General features: G+C 44.8%; 1 protein-coding gene across 1 annotated transcript; it reads left to right on the plus strand.

Moving 5' to 3' along the window:
- The first annotated feature begins 3,057 nt into the window (after positions 1-3,057).
- Positions 3,058-21,685, plus strand: LOC132388200 (potassium voltage-gated channel subfamily KQT member 4-like). Its single transcript, XM_059960552.1, has 4 exons — positions 3,058-3,118; positions 13,345-13,520; positions 15,615-15,740; positions 21,466-21,685. Exons 1-4 carry the CDS (start codon positions 3,058-3,060, stop codon positions 21,598-21,600), a joined length of 498 nt encoding a protein of 165 aa, XP_059816535.1. The 3' UTR covers positions 21,601-21,685.
- Positions 21,686-21,836: the final 151 nt, after the last annotated feature.

A 21,836-nucleotide genomic window follows, 5' to 3' on the forward strand; every position in this document is an offset into this window, starting at 1 on the left:
CACCAATCTCCTATGTGGCACCTTATCGAATGTCTTCTGAAAATCTAGGTACACAACATCTACTGGCTTACCCTCATCTAACATCCTTGTTACACCCTCAAAAAACTCCAACAGATTAGTCAAGCATGATTTGCCCTTGGTAAATCCATGCTGGCTCAGCCTAATCCTATTTCTGCCATCTAGATGTGCCACTATTTCGTCCTTAATAATGGACTCAAGCATCTTCCCCACGACTGACGTTAGGCTAACAGGGCGATAGTTCTCCGTTTTCTCCTTCCCTCCCTTCTTGAAAAGTGGGACAACATTAGCCACTCTCCAATCTTCAGGAACTGATCCTGAATCTAAGGAACATTGGAAAATGATTACCAATGCATCCGCAATTTCCTGAGCCACCTCTTTTAGAACCCTCGGATGCAGACCATCTGGACCCGGGGATTTATTAGCCTTCAGTCCTACCAGTCTACTCATCACAGTTTCTTTCCTAATGTCAATCTGTCTCAATTCCTTTGATATCTTATGACCCTGGCCCATCCATACATCTGGGAGATTGCTTGTGTCCTCCCTGGTGAAGACAGATCTAAAGTATGCATTAAATTCTGTTGCCATTTCCCTGTTTCCCATAACAATTTCTCCCAATTCATTCTTCAAGGGGCCAACATTGTTCTTAACTATCTTCTTTCTCTTCACATAGCTAAAAAAGCTTTTGCTATCCCCTTTTATATTCCTGGCTAGACTGAGCTCATACCTGATTTTTTCTCTCCGTATTGCTTTGTGGATCCAGAACTGGCTTGCCCACAGAAGGCAAAGAGTGGCTGTAGACGGGTCATATTCTGCATGGAGGTCAGTGACCAGTGGAGTGCCTCAGGGATCTGTTCTGGGACCCTTGCTCTTCGTGATCTTTATAAATGACCTGGATGAGGAAGTGGGGGGGATGGGTTAGTAAGTTTGCTGATGACACAAAGGTTGGAGGTGTTGTGGATAGTGTGCAGGGCTATCAGAGGTTACAGCGGGACACTGATAGGATGCAAAACTGGGCTGAAAAGTGGCAGATGGAGTTCAACCCAGATAAGTGTGAAGTGGTTCATTTTGGTAGGTCAAATATGATGGCAGAATATAGTATTAATGGTAAGACTCTTGGCAGTGTGGAGGATCAGAGGGATCTTGGGGTCCGAGTCCATAAGATGCTCAAAGCAGCTGCACAGGTTGACTCTGTGGTTAAGAAAGTGTATGGTGTACTGGCCTTCATCAATCATGGAAATTTGGGAGCTGAGAGGTAATGTTGCAGCTGTTTAGGACCCTGGTCAGACCCCACTTGGAGTACTGTGCTCAGTTCTGGTCATCTCATTACAAGAAAGATGTGGAAGCCATAGAAAGGGAGCAGAGGAGATTTACAAGGATGTTGCCTGGATTGGGGAGCATACCTTATGAGAATAGGGTTGAGTGCACTCGGCCTTTTCTACTTGGAGTGACGGAGTTTGAGAGGTGACCTGCTGGAGGTGTATAAGATGATGAGAGGTATTGATCGTGTGGATAGTCAGAGGCTTTTTCCCAGGGCTGAAGTAGCTGGCACAAGCGGGCACAGGTTTAAAGTGCTTGGGAGTAGGTACAGAGGAGTTGTTAGGGGTAAGTTTTTTTATGCAGAGAGTGGTGAGTGCAAGGAATGGGCAGCCGGTAACGGTGGTGGAGGCAGGTAAGATAGGGTCTTTTAAGAGACTCCTGGACAGGTACATGGAGCCTAGAAAAATAGAGGGCTATGGGTAACCCTAGTAATTTCTAAGGTAGGGACATGTTCGGCACAGCTCTGTGGGCCGAAGGGCCTGTATTGTGCTGTAGGGTTTCTATGTTTAAATCAAATCATCTTTCCAGCCTGAAAAAGATCAGTTTGTCTTACTCTACGCACTAACCACTCTTTAGTCCGTGTTAACACACATCCCCAATACCACGAGCTTGTTCACCAGTTTTTCATGTTGCACCTTATCGAATGCCTTCTGGAAGTCTAAATAAACCGCTACACCCACCGACTGCCCTCTATTGACTTTAGTTGTTTCACCCACAAAGAACTGCAGCAAATACTATTTACCCTTCACAGAAATACATTGACTAATATTCTCGGAGCAATCTCAAGAAATTCATTAACCACACGGCTTCTTAGGCAAGCGCTGGGAACGGCATCTCTGCGCCCAGCAGCGGAGTCAAATGTGATGTGCCGGAGCAACAGATGTGAACATTCCACCACCCGGTTTAAAAATAACAAGTGAAGTCCACATGTAGGGGAATCCCAACAAGCTTCCAATCCAACTTCCCGGCGGGGGGGACTGACTGCCCGCATCCGTCATTCAGCGAGTTAGCGAAACGCACACAACAACAGAATAGCCACATCTATATAGTCTTCATTACACGGAAATTGTATTTGGTAACTTGTTTGGAGGATTTGGCTATGCTTAACCTGGTTGTTGAGTTGTGTACAGAATTCTATTCGGAAATTGCGATTGTGAAACACTATAAGAACCGTGTAAATTCACCAGGGACGTGACTCCTGCACGCTTAAACTCACTGGGGTCCACTTTCCACCGGGTGAGCAGACCCTGAACAGCCTGGTAAGCTCAGTGCTGGCCAGAACACGAATAACGTGTTTCTAGACCCAGTACTTGAAGCGGACACTGCCTGCTTACGAGCGTCCATTCTTATTGAAGGGCTGGATATGTGATGGGTCAGGTTGCAGATCGAAAACGACATTTGCTCTTAAGAAGCCAAACCTTGGCGTGGAATCAACAGTTGGTTACTAATCAGTAACCACCCTCTGAGTAAAGTTACCCCTCAGACTGCCTCTCACCCCTAACCTATGACCTGTAGTCCCACCCAACCTCAGTGGAAACCGCCTGCTTGCATCCACCACATCAATACCACTCTTAATTTGTACACCTCCACCACATTGCCCATCAATCTCCCACGTTCCTATCCAATTCAAGCTCTCCACTGCACGAGTATGTTGGTCGGTGCTCGCTCTTGGTGTCAGGGTGCCCCTTGTAGACCAGGTTGCCATTTTTTTTTATCATGATGAGAGCGCCGTTGGACAAGAGGGCCGACCGAATTCAGCGCGGGAGGAGGCTGGAGCGGGGTGAGTGCAGCAACAACGGAAGCTCCAGCAGATGTGTAGGTGACGGCTGCAAGGGACACTAAATTGACGGGGGCGGGGGGAGACCAACACGGAGAAAGCCCTCGCATCATGCTTCCCAGGATCACGTAGGAGCAATGGAATCCCCCCCTCCACCTACTGGAATGGGCTCTCTATTTCCGTGCCCTGACCTACCGTGTGAGAACAGGCCTTTCTGCCCACCATCTATGTGCCCACTTTGATGCCCGCCCAAACTATGCCTCCATTCTCTGCCCGATCCCGTGACTGTATTGAGAATTAGCTCTGTGTTGCATAGTGAGTCACTCTGTGGGGCGGACAACCTGTTCCTTGCGTGGCCCCGGGGGGATTCATGTCAGGCAGGGTCTTTATCTCTCTTTCATTGAATTTGAAGGATCTCGCTCGTTGCTGGGTCTATTGCAGCCATACTCTATGCTGCGTGAGGTTTTCTGCAGTGGAGAGTATGCCTCAATGGGCTACCTCGCAGTGAGTTCACGTTAGGAACCATCTGTGTTTTCTACCAAAGTGTCTGCTAGGGTGTAAGTCGCCTTCACGCCGTTTCTGCGTCCTCTTGTCAAATTTCGCTATTAGTTTTGTCCACTCCCTCAAATGGAGAGCAGGTAAATAGGCGAATAGTTTCCTGCTTTAATTGCAAGGCCCCAAATCATCACTGCAGTGACGTCCCGTTTCCTGGTGCCCATTACTTCTGAGATGACGTATGCTTTTGGAGGCACTTAAAAGGGAACGCTCCACGCAGAATAACCTTGGATCAATCATTCTCAAAAGCCAATCAACAGTGGCAGTTCCCAAGCAATTCTTCAAAGCTATGCTTTATTTTTAGAAATGTTTCCACATTGAGTAGTTACTTTTTGTCATTAACGCAAACAAGTAAAGATTTAGTTTTGAACACTTCTGACATTGCCAATTAACTCTCCCATATCTTGGGTTACAATCTTAAATTGAGAAGATCACTCAACAACCATGTAACAATGCTGATTTCCCGAGTTCTTGTCCTGCCATTTTTAACGGCCGCGACATGCTGTGATCCTGGGGGCTATTTGCAGAATTTGCTGCTCTAGCTCTCCGTGGTGGTTCTCTGCAGAGATCTCAAATTAGATCATTTATGTAAACACTCCGATAATTACCCGACATCAGTTCAAAACAAATTACGATTTCTGCTGATCAGTTCATCAGTGAATTGTGCCATTAATAGCCATTCAAATCCCACAGAAGGAGGCTGACTCTCACTAATTACCTCACTGAGAAAGAAAACAGGAACTTATTCCACATACTCTAAATACCTATCTTTTCATCGGCAGTTTTAACTTTTCAGTGGGTATTTACATTTTTCGCAATCATGTAACTCATGGTTTTCATGTAACTCTTCCGAAATTTTCCTGATTCACAATTTACCACTGTAGTGGGCCTGATCACAAACAGCCACGAGTTGGACTGAGATATCCCTCAATATCAGCAAGACAGAAGCGCTGATCACTTACTTTAGGAAGGTTGTAGTGTGTGTGTGGGGGGGGGGGGGTGTTACATATGCTTCTGTTTATGTCAATGTGCTGAGGTTGAGAAGGGTTGAGGATTGAGAAGTATGATAAAGTAGACTCTTGACTTCACAATCTACCTTATCGTCTACAGATAAAATGCAGTGCATTGTCTAATAAGGTGCAAAGCCGTAACGAGGTAAAGTGCGAAGTCAAGAATGTATCTTACCATACTCGGAAACCATTCAGTAGTCTAGTAACACTGGGATAGAAGCTGTCCTTGAGCCTGATCTTGCATGCTTTCAAGGTGCTGTATCTCCTGCCCAATGAGAGGGGGGAGAAGGTGGGGTGGGGGTGGGGGTGGGGGTTCTTTGATTATTTTGGCTACTTTACCAAGGCAGCAGGAAGTATAGACAGTCCATGGAAGGGAGGCTAGTTTCCCCATTTTACTAAGCTTTGCTTACAACTTTCTGCAGTTTCTTGCATTCACAGGCAGAGCTGTGTTGCACCTTATTGCCTATCTGCACTGCCCTTTATCTGTAGCTGCTACCCTTTATTTTGTGTTTTATTGTTTTATCTTGTATTACCTCAATGGACTATATAATGAATTGATTCAAAAGAACAGTATGCAAGACAAGCTTTTCATAGTGCTAGATTTCATACAAAAATGATGATAAGCTAAACCAAACCACTACCTTCTTTTAGTAGCGTTGGTATCCTTGGAAATACTATTGTGTTTCATTTCAACTAACTACCTTATTCTCAATAATTTCCCATCAATAGCAAATGCCTTGGCTACCACGTTTGCACTTCTCTCCACATAGAAGTGCTCACTGTTTCCTCACTCCTCAGCCTCTCAATGAGGGATCATTTCCTATGGTAATTGGGGTGGTCTATGAACTAGGAATATCTGTGGTCATCCCTGGGATCTTCAGAAGATGGATGGCTGCCTAATCAACCCAACCAACATAGTAGGTGCTTGTGAGATGAAGTAACCACGGCTCAAGTTCCAGCAACTCATTTACAGCTTTGCATCCAATGTGCCACCAACATGCTCCTTTCATCTTCAGAGTGGCTAACGTCCAGCAACTGGTGGCTTTATTAATGTGGCACGAGACATAGTTCCTTGTACTGTTGAAGATATACCCTCACACCCTCTTGTTCTGGACTGCATGCAGTTCCCTCTGCGTCCAATTTAGGTGATCATTTCTAAAATCTTTTCATGATTCATGGAGTGCGAATGCAAGATATTAATCCAAAATGTAGACATTTCCCTTGCCCCAACAATGCTGCTCAACCAGCTCTGTTCCTCCAACAAATTACCTGTTGTTACGTTTTTGAGCCTTGATATCAGCTTTGTTATAAACAATCCCTTTCAGTTTTGTCAAGTGTAATTGTCAATTCCTGAAACTAATGTGATGCAGAAAAATAACTAATATTAATCTAGTTGTTTAAGAAATAGCTTTTGAATTGATTGAAGACTTGTAGACTGTGAAGCAAAGTTCAAGATATTTAGAGGGGTTTAATCACAATGAACCTTTCTATAAAATTAGTTGTTCCTCACCTTTTAAACTGGTCTGCTGGTTGTTGTCTTGTTTCTTTCTGGGATAGGTCATCCTCTTTCCTAACTCCTGATTCGGTATGCCCTGCTAACATGAACTCTCCTCACCAATAGAGTTCTCACAAAACACCATCTGCCCTGACAGTGCATATGTTGACCATTTAATATTCCCAACTTCAGTACAAGTCAGGATATCACTGAAATGAGAAGAGACACAAAACAGTTTTAACTGGCAACCAAAGTAACTGAAGACATATTCCTACACAAATACACATATTGGTATCCTACACAATATGCATGTTAGCATCGTACACAAATATGCACATATCTACAGGGGGAAGCAAGATCTCAGCTGTGATCACACAAGAGCATAAGACATTGAAGGACGTGGAAATCATTTATCCCATTGCATCTGCTCTGCATTTACCTAAGTGCCATTTTTCTTCACTAGCCCTATGTCCCCCAACACCTGGCCACCCAAAGACCGCTGTCTTGATTATACTGACAAGGTCTCATATCCCTTTTGAGTAAAAAGTTCCAAAGAGTCCTTAAACTCTTGGCAAAGACACTTCTACATACCTCTGTCCCAAGTGAGAGCCTCTTTATTTTGTGACGGTGGCCCATGGCTCCCCCATCAGGAGAAACATCACCTGGGGTCCAAGTCCAAAAAAAATCCACATCTTTCAATGAGATCACCTTCCATTCTCCTAAACTCTAGATAACAAAGGTCCAGTCTCCTAAATCTCCACTCATATGACAATTCTCATCCATGTGAATCTTCCCAGCACTCCTTGATTGTAAGTTTTCAAGGCAACATAGTCTCGTCAGAGAGACTGCTCATTGCTTTTCTGTTTTGCTGGTGGTCTTAATCTTCAAGCATCTCAGCCAGCATGCTGGAGAAACTGCATATCATTCTCTCTAGCACTAACAGATGCTTCCTGTGATTTGGTGACCAGAATTGTAGGCAGTGGTCCTCTCTGTACTGCCCCAGCCTGCAATTCCCTGTAAGCATGAACCCCATTCCTTAACTGGCACAATAGTAGTCTGAGATCAGTATAGTAACCAAAGGAGCCAAGGTGTATGCTGGCTGTATTGGCATTAATATACCACATATAAGATCTGAACTCTTGAAATTGCCATTTTCAAGAAACTATGTACCTGTGCACCAGGTCTCTCTGTTCTACTTTGTCCTGGACTATAGAGGTATGAGTTCAAATCCCACCAAGGGAACTTGGAAATGTAAACTTAGATAATTGAATAAATTAGGAGTTTCAATGTCTCAGCATCAGTAACCCAGGTCCATCTTTTCCCACACTGTCTGTGTGGAGTTTGCATAATCTGTGAATGTACGGTTTTCCTCTGGATGCTCCAGTGCCTTCATACATCCCAAACCCATACGGGTCACTGGGTCACTCCTTGTAAGCTGGTGAGTGGTGGAATATGAAAGGAGCTGATGGGAAAGTTAAAAGGAGAATAGCATAAGTGGGTGGTTGGTCATTAGTACAATTTCAATAGCTCTGAGCTGTGTAACTCTCATTCTATTTCTCCCTCTTAGTTTATTAACTTTGCACCTGCTGTTCATGAGGCATGTTTCTGACACATTTTTGGAGCTGTCATTGACAGTGCCTTTTCTGCTTCAGACTTGCGATTCTACCTTTCTCCAAAATATTTACTCTTTCCACTAGGAAATGGTCCCGTGACACTGCAGTTGGAGCTCATCTTTCTTTTCAAATAAACTTTCCAAGATCTCCTTCCCCTGAGCATCCTGCTGGCCAATGGTGATATCTCTCTACATAATTAAGAAAACTAAAAACCGTTGCATTAGACTATCCCCTCCAACCCATTCCCACTACACCCTCATGTCCATATTAGATGTTTTGCTAATTATCCTGATCAGATGTCTGGCTGTCCAGGGATACTTCTCCCAGAGCTGGTACTTTTGACCTATTGGATTGGATCAGTTTCTGTTGATCTATGTCATAGGGTTCCCACCTTACTAGCTGTTCCACACCTTGAGCTGCACCTAAGATCAGGGCCAAACTGTTAGGATGCTTCTCTCCCTTCCTCATATCTCCAAGTACCCCCAGTCTAGACTCTACTCAATGACTTTGAGCTGCACCATTCCAAGGGGAAGATTCTGCTGAGTGTGTGCTTGCTTGGGACTCTCCTTTGTCCACAAGCCATCTGCAATCCAGACACATAAACTAATCTGACCAAACTTAGTCACTATTACATATATATGTAAGAGAAGATGTGCTGGCGTTGACAAGTGTCCAAAGAGGTTCATGGGAATGTTACTGGGAGTGAAAGGGTTAATGTAGGAGGTTAATGTTTAATAGCTCAGGGCCTGTACTCAATGGAGTTTAGAAAATGAGGGGAGATCTTATGGAAGGCCTAGACAGAGTAAACATTGAGAAGATGTTTCCAGCCGTGGGGCAGACTAGGAGTAGAGTTGCAGCATCAGAATACAAGAACGTTCCTTTAGAGTAGAGTTGGGGGGGAATATCTTTAGCCGCATGGTGATGAATCTGTGGAATTCGTTGCCACAGAAGGCTGTGGTAGCCTAGTCATTGGGAGCTTGATATGTTCTTGATTAGTTATGGGGAGGAGGCAGGATAATGAGGTTGAGAGAAAAAACATATCAGCCATGATGAAACGGTGGCCTAATTCTGCTCCAATGTCTTATGGTCTTATATCTGCTCTTTACTGAAACTTTTGCAGAGGACAACATTCTGACATACTGCTGCCTTGAGTTACCTGAACTCCCAACACTGGGAGCAGATCCTGCTCCTCCCCCACCTTACCCACTGCCACATTCTTGACTTTTACACAATTGCTGAACTGTCTCTGGTGACTGTGAACTTAAGTACAGAAGATGTAGCAAGAGTTGGTGCTTCAACCCTTTGGGTCTGGTCTACCGTTCACTGAGGTCACAGTCAACCTTCAACCTTACTGCCACTTTCCAGCCCTGTACATGACTCCAGGCCTGAGATGGGTAACACTGAAATGGCCCAGCAAACTCCTTGGTTCAAAGACAAATGGGATGGACAATAAGGCCACCAGGGAATTCCAGATCCTAATAATAAATGTCTTTTTTTTAAATGGAAGATTTTTTCAAAAAATATTCAAAACATCTTCAACAAGACGGCATCTATTATTAAGGACCCCATCACGCAGGAAATACTCTTTACTTATTGCTACATCAGGGAGGAGGCCAGGAGCCTGAAGCCACTCAACATATTAGGGACAGCTTTTTCCACTCCACCATCAGGTTTCTGAACACTATCTCAATATTGTTGTTCTCTTTTTGCACCACGTACATATATATATATATACACATTTACATGTGTAACCCTCTCACTGGCATTCATATACAAACCTGGCTAATTATCTAACTCTGCTAACAGCCACATGACTCAGTGGTGAGAAGGCCACCTTTCATAAACAATATACATCTAGAGTCGGTATGATTTGGGGTTCAACCAAACAGGAAAGTTGGGATGTTCCGACGAAGGAACATTGATCGTTGTGAATGCTGTGTAAATACTCCTCCACGTAAAGTTATCGCTCGCCAGAAAATTAACAGATTGTACTCCGACATAAAATTATAAATAAATGTATTTGCCAAATTTACAGTTACAGAAAAAATAAAATAAAATAAAAGGGTTACTAGTTTACTGTTAAACTAGTCTGATGTGGCACGTGAACATTGGAGCTCATTTCTGGACTAGTCGGGGGTATCGCTTTCCTCGTGCACTGAACCCCCGTTCTGAACTAGCCACAGACTGAACCTCCCTCAAAGACCATCTCAAATGAACTGGCTCTCTCAGGAGTAGAACAGAGTGATCTAGGAATAATGATGCATAGTTCCCTGAAGGTGGAATCTCATGTGGATAGGGTGGTGAAGAAAGCTTTTGGTATGCTGGCCTTTATAAATCAGAGCATTGAGTATAGGAGTTGGGATGTAACGTTAAAATTGTACAAGGCATTGGTGAGGCCAAATTTGGATTATTGTGTACATTTCTGGTCACGGAATTATAGGAAAGATGTCAACAAAATAGAGAGAGGACAGAGGAGATTTACTAGAATGTTACTTGGGTTTCAGCACCTAAGTTACAGGGAAGGGCTGAACAAAGGTCTTTATTCTTTGGAGCGTAGAAGGTTGAGGGGGAACTTAATAGAGGTATTTAAAAAAATAAGGGGGATAGATCGAATTGACATGGATAGACTTTTTCCATTGAGAGTAGGGGAGATTCAAACAAGAGGACATGAGTTGAGAGTTAGGGGGCAAAATTTTAAGGGTAACACGAGGGGGAATTTCTTTACTCTGAGAGTGGTAGCTGTGTGGAATGAGCTTCCAGTAGAAGTAGTAGAGGCAGGTTCGGTATTGTCATTTAAAGTAAAATTGGATAGGTATATGGATAGGAAAGGAATGGAGGGTTATGGGCTGAGTGCGGGTTGGTGTGACAAGGTGAGTGTAAGCATCGGGATGGACTAGGAGGGCTAAGATGGCCTGTTTCTGTGCTGTAATTGTTATACGGTTATATTGGCACTTCTTCCTTGGAGCCATTCATCTCAGAAAGCACTTCTTACTCCTCCGAACAGCATTCTGCGGCATCTTCCTTTGTGCCCGCTCCACAGCTCCCTGAAAAAAGCCCCCAAACCGTGCTACTCTCCTTCAGAAATCTGCTCCCACCCAGCACTCTTGGATGTTCCACTGGGCAGCAAGATACAACACGTATCAAGCCACCCTGATCGATTAACACCACATTCCTGACTTGGACAACATGGCTCCTTATCTTTAGCCGAAGCCAAAGCACTCTTGCTTGCAGGATACACTACTTTTACAGAAGACTGCTAAAATAAAAATATCTCACAGTGTAGCGTAGAAATCTTACCCAGGGCATATATGTATTTCTTATTGTAATTGATGGTACTTTATGTATTGCACCATACTGCTACAGCAAAACAACCGATTTCACAACGTAAGCCAGTGATTCTGATTCTCCTCTCTCTTACATCCTGAACTGAGCTGCTCTGGTCACTTCTCACTGCTCCCTGATAGGCGCTAAGCTTTGCAATGCTCTCCTGCTATTGGATAGCCTGGTTGACTGGAAATGTCCAGGTTGACCGTGGAAGTGTGTCTCCGGGCCGATGGAGCCATTGGAATATGGAATCCTTTCACATTTTACAAGACAAGCTGCTGGTTGTGTAATGAATGAATGTGGACATCTCACTGCTCACCTGATATCTCCCCTTGTGGGGCTAAGCAGCTGTTTGTCTACAGAGACGGCCTCCATTCAGCACCTTTACCTCTGCTTCCATGCCCCCACCCACCTCCTTCTTCTTGGCTCTCAAATTACAAATGTCTTCATCTTGTGTTGATTGCAGTCTAGATTGGTGCAGGTGTGGGGAGTGTGAGGACGTGGTAGGGCCAGAAATGTGAGGAAAAGCCAGGCCTCCTCAAATGGTGAGGAGGCGGGAGTGTGAGGCCTGAATAAAACTAAGCAGAGGATGATGTCGAGGAGCCAGTTCATTGTTTAGGGCAAATTCTCCCTGCTCCCTGACTGAGGGCTTGTGGATAGTGTCGGACCAACTTGGCCAGTGCAGGAGTATTGCAAGCCATCCAAATCCCTTTCTTTGGAGGGAGAAGAGACAAGACTTGACATTTCCACACACTGCATGATGCTTTGTGGGGGCGTCTGTAGAAGTCGTTTGTCTATAAGAGTAGATTTAGCTCTGACAACTTCTCTAAGGCTACAGAGTCATATATCTGACTAGACAGCTGTGATGACCTGGGCAAAGTCCCTGAACACAGACAGTGAAAACCAGTTTCCCCTTTCTGGACTCTGTCTGCCCTTCCTGCTGCCTTGGTAGAGCAGCCAGCATCATCAAACAACCCCCTCACCCCAGTCATTTTCTCTCCTCTGCCTTCCCAAGTTCAAAGTAAATTTATTATTGAAGTACATATGTGTCACCAAACACAACCCTGAGATTTGTTTGCTTGTGGGCCCACTTAATAAATCCAGGAACTAAAATAGAGTCAATGAAAGACTGCTCTCAACAGAACAAACAACCAGTCTGCAAAAGACAGCAAACTGCAAAAAAAGGAAATAATAAATAGATAAATAAGCAATAAATGTTGAGAACATGAGATGAAGAGTCCTCGAAAGTGAGTCCATAGGCTGTAGGAACAGTTCAGTGAAGAGGCAAGTGAAATTGAGTGAAGTTAGTCCTTTTGGTTCAAGAGCCTGATGTTTGGGGTTAATCATTGTTCCTGAACCTGGTGATGTGAGTCCTGAGGCTCCTGTACCTTCTTTCAGCAAGAACAGCGCATGGCCTAGGCAGCAGAGGCCCCTGATTATTGATGCTTCTTTCCTGCGACAACGAGGCGTATAGATGTACTCAGTGGTGGAGATGGCTTTACCAGTAATGGACGAGGCCATATCCACAACTATTTTGTAGCAATTTCTGTTCAAGGGCACTGGTGTTTCTATACCAAGTTGTGGATGCCACCACACATCTATAGAAGTTTGTCAAAGTTTTAGATGTCATGCCGAATCTTCACAAACTTCTAGGGAAGTAGAGACGCTGCCGTGCTTTCTTTGTAATTCCACTTATGTACTGGGCCCAGGACAGGTTCTCTGAAATGATAACACTGAGGAATTTAAAGTATCTTTTGGAAATTATCTTTCAAAAGATGGAAGATACAAAAGCTTAAGAACACATGCAACTCGGCCCAAGGTCAACTTCTACCCTGCTGTTATAAAACTCCAGAAAAAAAACTCTTACATGACAAAGATGAAGTCTATCTCAGTGAACCTGGTCACGGTCCTTGCACTTTATTTGTCTGCCTGCACTGCACTTTCTCTCTACCTGTTATGCTATTTTCTACCTTCTGCTTCATTCTCATCTTTTACTTAATGCATGGAATGATCTGTCTCGACGACAAGCAAAAGCTTTTCACTATATCTCAGTACATATGACAACGATAGCCTAATTTATCAATTACACTGTCCGCTTAGCTGCTGTTGTGGACTTGGAGGTCCACATTGTTGTAAACGTGACCTTGAGCTAGCTGGTTCTCCAGTCATGTCTACAAGCCATCGGGAGATTTGGCCGATATTCCAACTCAGTGCTGTGTCTCCACCTTGCAGACTTCATCGTGTTCGTGGCCTCCGTGGCGGTGATAGCTGCCGGGACCAAGGGCAACATCTTCGCCACTTCAGCGCTTCGCAGCATGCGCTTCCTACAGATCCTCCGTATGGTCCGGATGGATCGCAGGGGAGGGACCTGGAAGCTGTTGGGGTCCGTGGTGTATGCTCACAGTAAGGTCAGTGCGGGCTCTGCGCTCTCTAATAACCGTCTCCGTTCCTCATGTTTCCATGTCACTTTCCTTCCCTTCGCTCTCCTTCACTGTGCCCATCCTGCACTGCCCCACTCAACTTCCCACTCATTCTGTTTCGTGTTTGAACTTCTGGACAACTAGCTAGTGATGACACACAGCGCAGATGGAAGTGATCACAGCCTTACTGACTGCCCAGTTTGTTGCCTCCCAAATGACCAGTGGCAATTGGCCCTCTACCATTGCTAAAGAAGGGAACTGATACCCATGGAGGGAACTTATCAGAAAAAGTTCTGAGGGATGATGTTTACTCAAGCAACAGGCAATCAGCATGAATTTATTTAGGAGTGTTAGTGAATATTTTGAGGTGACAAGGAACGTCTTTGAGGGAAGATTGTTTTATGTGGAACAGGGGAGATGGCCAAGATCAACCCTCTGTTCCTGCTCCTCTGGGGCAGTTCCAGAGGATAGAGCAATTCCCCCTCTTGCCCCTCCCCCCCCCAGTCAGCTGGTATCTTCACCCATGCGAAATGAAGCCCAGCCAAGCCCAATCTGCTCCACGGTACTCCATTGACCCACAAACCCACAAAAATCCCTGTGACACACCAACCCACAGAGAAACTGAATAACCATCAACTCATTGACCCAACGACCCATCAAATGTACCCCTATTATTTTCCTTAAAGTTTATAATAATTAACCCTGAAGCAGGGTTTCAGCCAGAAATGGCAACTGTTTATTCATTTCCATAGATACTGCGTACTCTGCTGAGTTCCTACAGCATTTTGTGTGCATTCTTCTGGCTTTCCAGCACTCACAGAATCTCTTGTGTTAATAATAATTAACATCATGAGAGATGTAAATGAGCTGCCAGATCTGTATCCATGACACGTCAAATCAAAGTCACCTGCCTCGCAGTGAGGGCAGAGAACTCCAAGCTCCCATGGTGAATGCTGCCTCTACATTTCCCACGGCTCTGTTTAAGAATTGTCAAGCTGGAAGTTTCGGCTTCTGCATGCAGAGTTTGGAAATTGACTCGAAAGCATCCTTCGACATAGTGAGAGTAACGGTTCCAAGTGCAGTGTGTGTATGAGCTCAGGATGGTTACCCAAAGGCCTTTGTCAACTGCTCAGTTTCCAATATAAACACTCTCCTGTGAGGGACAGCTGGATGGCAAGTAGAAGAAATACATGCCCCTCACAGTTGGTGACTGTGAAACACAGGCACTCGCTGCCCCAGTGAAATCAGCCATGGTAGAAAGTAGCACCTAGAACCTAGAGTAGTACAGCACAGTACTACTCATGATATTTTACCGACCTGTGTAAACGTACTCCATCTTAAGTCTAACCCTTCCCTCCTACTCAATTCATAAACCTCCATTTTCCTTACATTTCTGTGCCCATCAGAGAGTTGTCCAGATACTCCAATCGCAAAGAGTAGCTTTATTTGTCACATGTACTCCGAAACATCAAAACATACTGTGCTTAGTCCCAGGATTGTGCTGGGGGCAGCCCGCAAGTGTCACCACACTTCCCGGTGCCAACGTAGCTCACAACCCACCAACCCTAACTCTAACCGGTACGTTTGGACTGTGGGAGGAAACCGCAGCACCCGGAGGAAACTCATGCAGTCGTGGGGAGAACGTACAAACTCCTTACAGACAATGGTGGTTTGTACTCTACCCACCAACCCAGCAGTGTGTTCTAGGCATCCACCACTCTGTCTGCAAAAACTTAGCCCTGACATCTCCTCTAACTTTTCCTCCATTCACTTTCTCCAGTGTTAGCCACTGCTGTCCGAGGAAAAAGATACTGGCTGTCTGCTCTAATAACTATGCTTCTCATTATCTTATACACCCCTATCAAGTTGCCTGATATCCTCTCACTCCAAAGAGAAAAGCCCAACCTCATGTGACGTTGTCTCACAAGAACTTGGTGGCTTTCCCAGTATGGATAGCTCAGTCACTCATACAAGTGATGTTCACCCCAACCAGTGTACAGACACCTTGAAACATCTATTTGTTTGAAATGATTTATTAAAATTTGAAGCATTAGAGTAAGATGTTGAGTTATTCTGTTGCAGGAGCTGATCACAGCCTGGTACATTGGATTCTTAATCCTCATTTTCTCCTCGTTCCTTGTCTACCTGGCTGAGAAGGAGGATAATACAGAATTTTCGACATACGCAGACTCCCTCTGGTGGGGAACAGTAAGTCCAGACTCAGTACTGTTTGTGTAATGTGCTCTTCAAGTGCCCTGTGTTTGCTAGTGATGTGGGAACAAACTAATGAGCTGGGAGCTTGCTCTTTGCTCCCAGTGTGCAGGTAGGTTAACTCACCAGGACGTGAACAGCCTTTACTGGCAAAGGTTCAGGGCTGGGTGTGCTGAGATGAAGTGTTCTGTGTTCTGTCAAAGCCAAAGAGAAGTCTTTTCCTTTCAGGGTGTGTGTGTGTGTGTGTGTGTGTGTGTGTGTGTGTGTGTGTGTGTGTGTGTGTGTGTGTGTGTGTGTGTGTGTGTGTGTGTGTGAGTGTGAGTGTGTGTGTGTGTGTGTGTGTGTGTGTGTGTGTGTGTGTGTGTGTGTGTGTGTGTGTGTGTGAGTGAGTGTGAGTGTGTGTGTGTGTGTGTGTGTGTGTGTGTGTGTGTGTGTGGTGGAGGTGGGGGTCATTTTGTGGTTGGAAGGGTAGAGGGAAAGGGAGAGGTATCCCAATGTCAGTCACAGAGTCATAGAGAGCTACAGCACAGAAACTGGCCTTTCAGCCCATTTAGTTGTTGGCGAGCTGCTAGCTTGCTCTTGATAGGGTAAACACTGTTTTATGCATTCATTACCAGCTATTTATTAGTTGTGTTTGCCATCCAAAGATGTCCCTCTGGAAATCTGTGGCTAAACTGTCTTGTTGCATGACATGCCTCCAGTAGGCTGAGTGAACTGAGGTTTTAACAGCCCCATATGCTAAGATGACATGTAGGTTAATTATAGTTGTTTCAGATGTTTCGATAAAGCTTGCTCTCCTGATCTGATGTCATGTTAATAGGCAGATGCATTATCCGAGCAATTTTCACTTGTTATTTGTGTGACAGTTTACAAAAATTGCTGGAAATACTCAGTAAGTCAGGCAGCGGGCATGGTGAGAGAATCAGAGTCAACATCTCAGATGAGCTAGACAAGAGGGAAGTGAATCTGGAGATTTGCTGAGCACCTTTGCTCCATCTACTCTAGACCCCTGGATCTCCCAGTGCAGCTGCTTAAATTCCCACATCGACACCAGATTGATTCCTGGGATGGCAGGACTTTCATATGAAGAAAGACTGGATCGACTAGGCTTATACTCACTGGAATTTAGAAGATTGAGGGGGGGATCTTATTGAAACATATAAGATTCTAAAGGGATTGGACAGGCTAGATGCAGGAAGATTGTTTCCGATGTTGGGGAAGTCCAGAACGAGGGGTCACAGTTTAAGGATAAAGGGGAAGCCTTTTAGGACCAAGATGAGGAAAAACTTCTTCACACAGAGAGTAGTGAATCTGTGGAATTTCTGCCACAGGAAAGTTGAGGCAGGTTCATTGGCTATATTTAAGAGGAAGTTAGATATGGCCCTTGTGGCTAAAGGGATCAGGGGGTATGGAGAGAAAGCAGGTACAGGGTTTTGAGTTGGATGATCAGCCATGATCATACTGAATGGCAGTGCAGGCTCAAAGGGCCGAATGGCCTACTCCTGCACCTATTTTCTATGTTTCTATGACACATCTATCCTCGGTGTCCAGCTATGCCAAGTCAGAGCTAAATGCAGATTAGAGGAACTGCATCTTAACCTCCAGCAGTCTCAAACCTGGCAGCATGAACATCGAATTCTGAAACTTAGAGCAACCACTCCCCCACCTGTCCCTTTTGTCTCTCATCTTAATCCACTTGGCCCCCATCACCACATCTTTCTTTTTCCCCTGCATCTCCATCTGTCCATTACTTCCACTCCTTCCATTGGTTCCTTTCAGCATATCCCTGTGGTGAACTACATATACCTGTCTGGACGTGCCCCCTGCTGACTGCTCCTGTGGCTCCTCCCACAGACCCCGGTATAAAGACGATTGAGGTCTGAGCCCGGCCTCTCAGTCTCCAGGATGTAGTATGATGGTCACTCACTGTTTGTTCCTTCTTCCAGTCAATAAAAGCCAATATCTCGCCTTTACGTCTCAGAGTGAGTTATTGATGGTGCATCAATCCCTCCCTCCATTCCATGTTCCACTTTCCTCTCCAATCCAATTCCATCATCTTCAGCCCTTTGTTATTCCCCTCCCAGCCTCTAGCTATTTCCAATCTCCTTCCTCATGTGCCTATCACACACATCCCTCACATAGTTCTACCTATCACCACCTATCTCTTGCTCCACCCCTTTCTATGCTGGTTATCACTCCTCGTGAAGGGTCTCAACAAGATTCGTGCCCTCACAACTCACTGAGTTGCTCCAGCACCTTGCAAGCTATTTCAGACAATATGAGAAGAGGGAAAGATCAGTGATCCAGGAGTCCTTGCTTTATAACCTGTGGTGGGACATCTCAGCCTGCCAGATCCATAGGCTGATCAGGTGGACTGTAGGGAAACAGATCTGGAACTTGTGCAAGATGCTATGTGTAGTGTGTTTAGTCATCATAGAGCCCAAGTTATCTGGACAATGATGTGTGCTATTTGGGCAATTTGAAACTGAACATGGCTTCCCACTATGATTCACTCCAAGCAGTAGAACAATGTGGACTAGCTTTACCCCGTATTGGTGAGCAGGAGATGGGACAAGTATACCTGGCTAAAATAGTGGATTATTAGCCAATGTGTCTTAGCATTGCCCCACCCCAATTCCATGGAAAAAAAGACAACCATTGAAAGGTATTCTGGTAAAATTGGCTGACAATTCAGGTAGGGATGGCCCCTTGGCTCTGATTGGAGGAGGCATTCATCCCCAGTAAAGAGCTGCCTCTACACACTGACTGGCATAACTGCTGAGCAGCCAATAGGTTCCATTTACAAGGATATTGGCACCACTTTGCTCTCTCTGTTAGTACGACAACCTGCTGGCATGTCCTATTATCAATATGCTATTTTTAAAATCCATATTACCACCATCTAGAAAACCTGATAGCCACTGAATCTTATACCCACAACACCCCTGGCCTCATCCTATTAAAGACATTCCCTTTGTCCTATCCATCCCATCTCCTCTGCAACTGAAAAGTAATCGTTTTCACTCAACCTCTGATGAAGGGTCTTTGACCTGAAACATTAATTCTGATCCTCTCTTCACAGTCACTGTCTGACCTGCTGAGTCTTAGTTCATATTTCAGAGCTACAAGCTGACTTCAATTGAAGAGCAAAAAAAAACTGCAGGAACTGGAAATATGCAGTAACAAAAGAAAATGCTGGGAAAACTCAACAGGTCAGAGTTAAGGTCGGGCACCCTTTGTCGCAAATTGATAAAACAAATGTTTTAAGTTGCTGAAGAGAGAGGGGTGGAGAGAAGAGCAGTTGAGTCAGTGATATGATGGAGACCTCGTTGCTAAGATGACCAAGTAACAGCTGAGCTGCCAGAGAGGCAGGACCTCTCTGCAAGAGTGACGTAACAGAGAGAGACAAAGCAACAACAGTGCTGGAACCAGGAGAGATTGAGCTCAGGAACCATTGGAAATCTGAAAGCTAGAATACTCAGCACTTGTAGAGAGAAGATTTGACCGATGAACAACTTTACGTTGTAACTAATTCAGAGTTCAGATTTCTTATTCAGGTTTCTTTATTGCAGGGTAACATACAATGAAATGTGTTGTTTGCATTAACAACCAGCACGCTAAAGGATATGCTTTGGGCAGCCTGCAAGTGTCACTGTATATTCTGGCACCAACATAACATGACTACAATACTTGTCAGAACAACTTAAAACACAACAAAACAGGACATACCAAGCAAAAAGCTACCACAGCGAAACCAGCCCCGTTCCTACCTCCCTATGTACATGCACAGTTCTCTTACCCCAGGACGGGCTGTCTTCAGCCTCCAACCTCCAGAGGACATGGATTTGCAGAGACTGGGCCCCAACTTCCTCAGCAGACTCACAGTGGTTTACAGATTCAGGGCTCAGGGCATCAGGCCTCAACGTCTGGTCCTCCCAATTGGCCTTCGGGCTTTGATCCAGACCTCCAATTGACCTCCGGACCTCTTATCAATCTTCGGGCTTTGATCTGGAACTCTGATTGCTCTTCAGATCGCATCAACAAGTTCAGTCACAACAGGACAGGATGGTTATCTGAAATTGTTGAATTCTGTATTGGGTCCCAAGGACTTCAAAGTCTCCAGCTGGGAGGTGAGGTTCACTGACCCCAGGGAAGTACCAGGTTCTGCCACTGAGAACCGAGATAGCGCTGGGGAAACGATAACACAAGATGAGAAATTTGAGTGTTTTGAGTGGGCTTCTCTCTTATTTGCTCCTCATCGCCATCATTCTCTCCTGGGTAAAATCGTTGAGTGGCCGAGTGGGCAGACAGTTTCAAGCAGCAAGACTAGGTAGGGAGGTAAGGTGAAAGGGAAAGGTGCTATTGGTGAAATGGGGAATGCAAAACAGGGAGGGTGAGCACAGAGGTTCACCAGCAACTAGACTCACACAAGGGAAAAGTTGGCACTTCCCAAAATAAGGTCATCCATAACAAAGGTGGCACAAACAGATGGAATTTGATTTAAGAACCATATAGATATGAAGCTGCAAGGATACCAAGTAGAAACCCTCCAGGAATAATATTTTGGGAAGACAGGCTAAATGGGACATTTAGGGACGGGAAGGGACAGGGCAGGTGGTGGTAAGCTCTAATCCTACAGGTTAGCATCAGTGGAGGAATGAGAAGGGATCTTGGCTCAGAAGAGGTATGTGAGTAATAAGCAAAGGGAGTATTTGAATAAATATTTCATAATTCATATAGTTCTTTGAGACTCCCTGGAAGGTGAGCCCATGTTATCAAACCAAGGAACCACTCAATACTCTTATAAAGGGTGAGTAACAGTTATTCTTGAGCCTGGTGTAATGTGCTTTCAGGCTTTTGTATCTTCTGCCTGATGGGAGAGGGAGAAGAGAGAATGTCTAGGTCAGGTAGGTCTTTGATTATGTTGGCTCCTTTATAGAGATAGCAAGAAGTATAGATAAAGTCTATGGAGGAGAGACTGATGTGACATACTGAGTGGTATCTCTGCAGTATCTTGTGGTTACAGGAAGAGCTGTTGCCATTCCATGAAGTTCCATGGGTTCAGGACACTCGTGGGTAAGTGTCCCCCTTCTGATTCCCACCTTGCATTCTCCCTCAGCTGATCAGTCACTGCGTCTCCGTGTTGAACAATAGCTAGAAAATGCAAGTGTAGTCAAGTCACAGAAAGAACTCTGTGGACGTCTTCAGTATCCATAACCAGTGATGCTCAGTAGCATCACTTTCCCAGGACCGTCTCGTCAACACCCCTCTGATATGGCATCTGTGCCGTCTTTGATAAAGTCCTGTGATGAAACCCTCAGTGGGTTTAGTTTCCTCTCTGTACCAGGCCAGACCTGGACATGGTCCGAAAATCAGGAAAAAATCTGCAGATGCTGGAAATCTGAAACAACAAAAAAGAAACAGAAGTAATATTACAGAACTTTGAAGGAGTTTGGATCGAGTTTCCCCATCCTGAAATGTTAAATCTGTTTCTCACTCTATAGATGCTGCCTGACCTACTGAGTGTTTCCACTACTCTGATTCCGTTCCATATTATTTTCTAACAAGTCCATTACAGACCAGTGGATATTAATATTTATCTGAACAATTCTCGAAGCTTCCTTAGCCCATTTCTCCTCATGTGTGATTGAGCTAAGTGTGATTGACAATATGAAGTTGATCCGAGAAGATTATTCAACATTATCACTTTCCAACTTGACAGGTTACACTAACGACGATTGGTTACGGTGACAAAACGCCACACACGTGGCTGGGCCGGATGCTGGCAGCGGGATTTGCACTGTTAGGAGTCTCATTCTTCGCTCTCCCAGCTGTAAGTATTGACCCACCACTATAAAAAGCTTCCACCAAATGGAAGGCCGTTCGTTAAAATAAATTGGATATTATCTTTCTGCTGTTAAATCATTTTGCTTTCTTAGTTTCATGGGTTTTGCTGAGTTTGAACTTTTCACTACAGAACTATCTCAAACCTCCCAAATCCCAAGTAGAACCTGCGATCTCAGGAAGTTGGGCTTTTCTTGATGATATTGGGAATTTGATAAGCGAGGGGAGTGACAATCATTCCGCAGGAAG

This window comes from Hypanus sabinus, unplaced genomic scaffold, assembly GCF_030144855.1.
Source record: "Hypanus sabinus isolate sHypSab1 unplaced genomic scaffold, sHypSab1.hap1 scaffold_2764, whole genome shotgun sequence".
Taxonomy (NCBI): Eukaryota; Metazoa; Chordata; class Chondrichthyes; order Myliobatiformes; family Dasyatidae; genus Hypanus; species Hypanus sabinus.

Coding starts and splice junctions, on each gene's coding strand:
- LOC132388200 (XM_059960552.1), top strand. CDS start 3,058: ATGAGAGCGCCGTTGGACAAGAGGGCCGACCGAATTCAGCGCGGGAGG. Junction 3,119..13,344: donor CGGGAGGAGGCTGGAGCGGG/GTGAGTGCAGCA, acceptor TCCACCTTGCAG/ACTTCATCGTGTTCGTGGCC. Junction 13,521..15,614: donor TGGTGTATGCTCACAGTAAG/GTCAGTGCGGGC, acceptor ATTCTGTTGCAG/GAGCTGATCACAGCCTGGTA.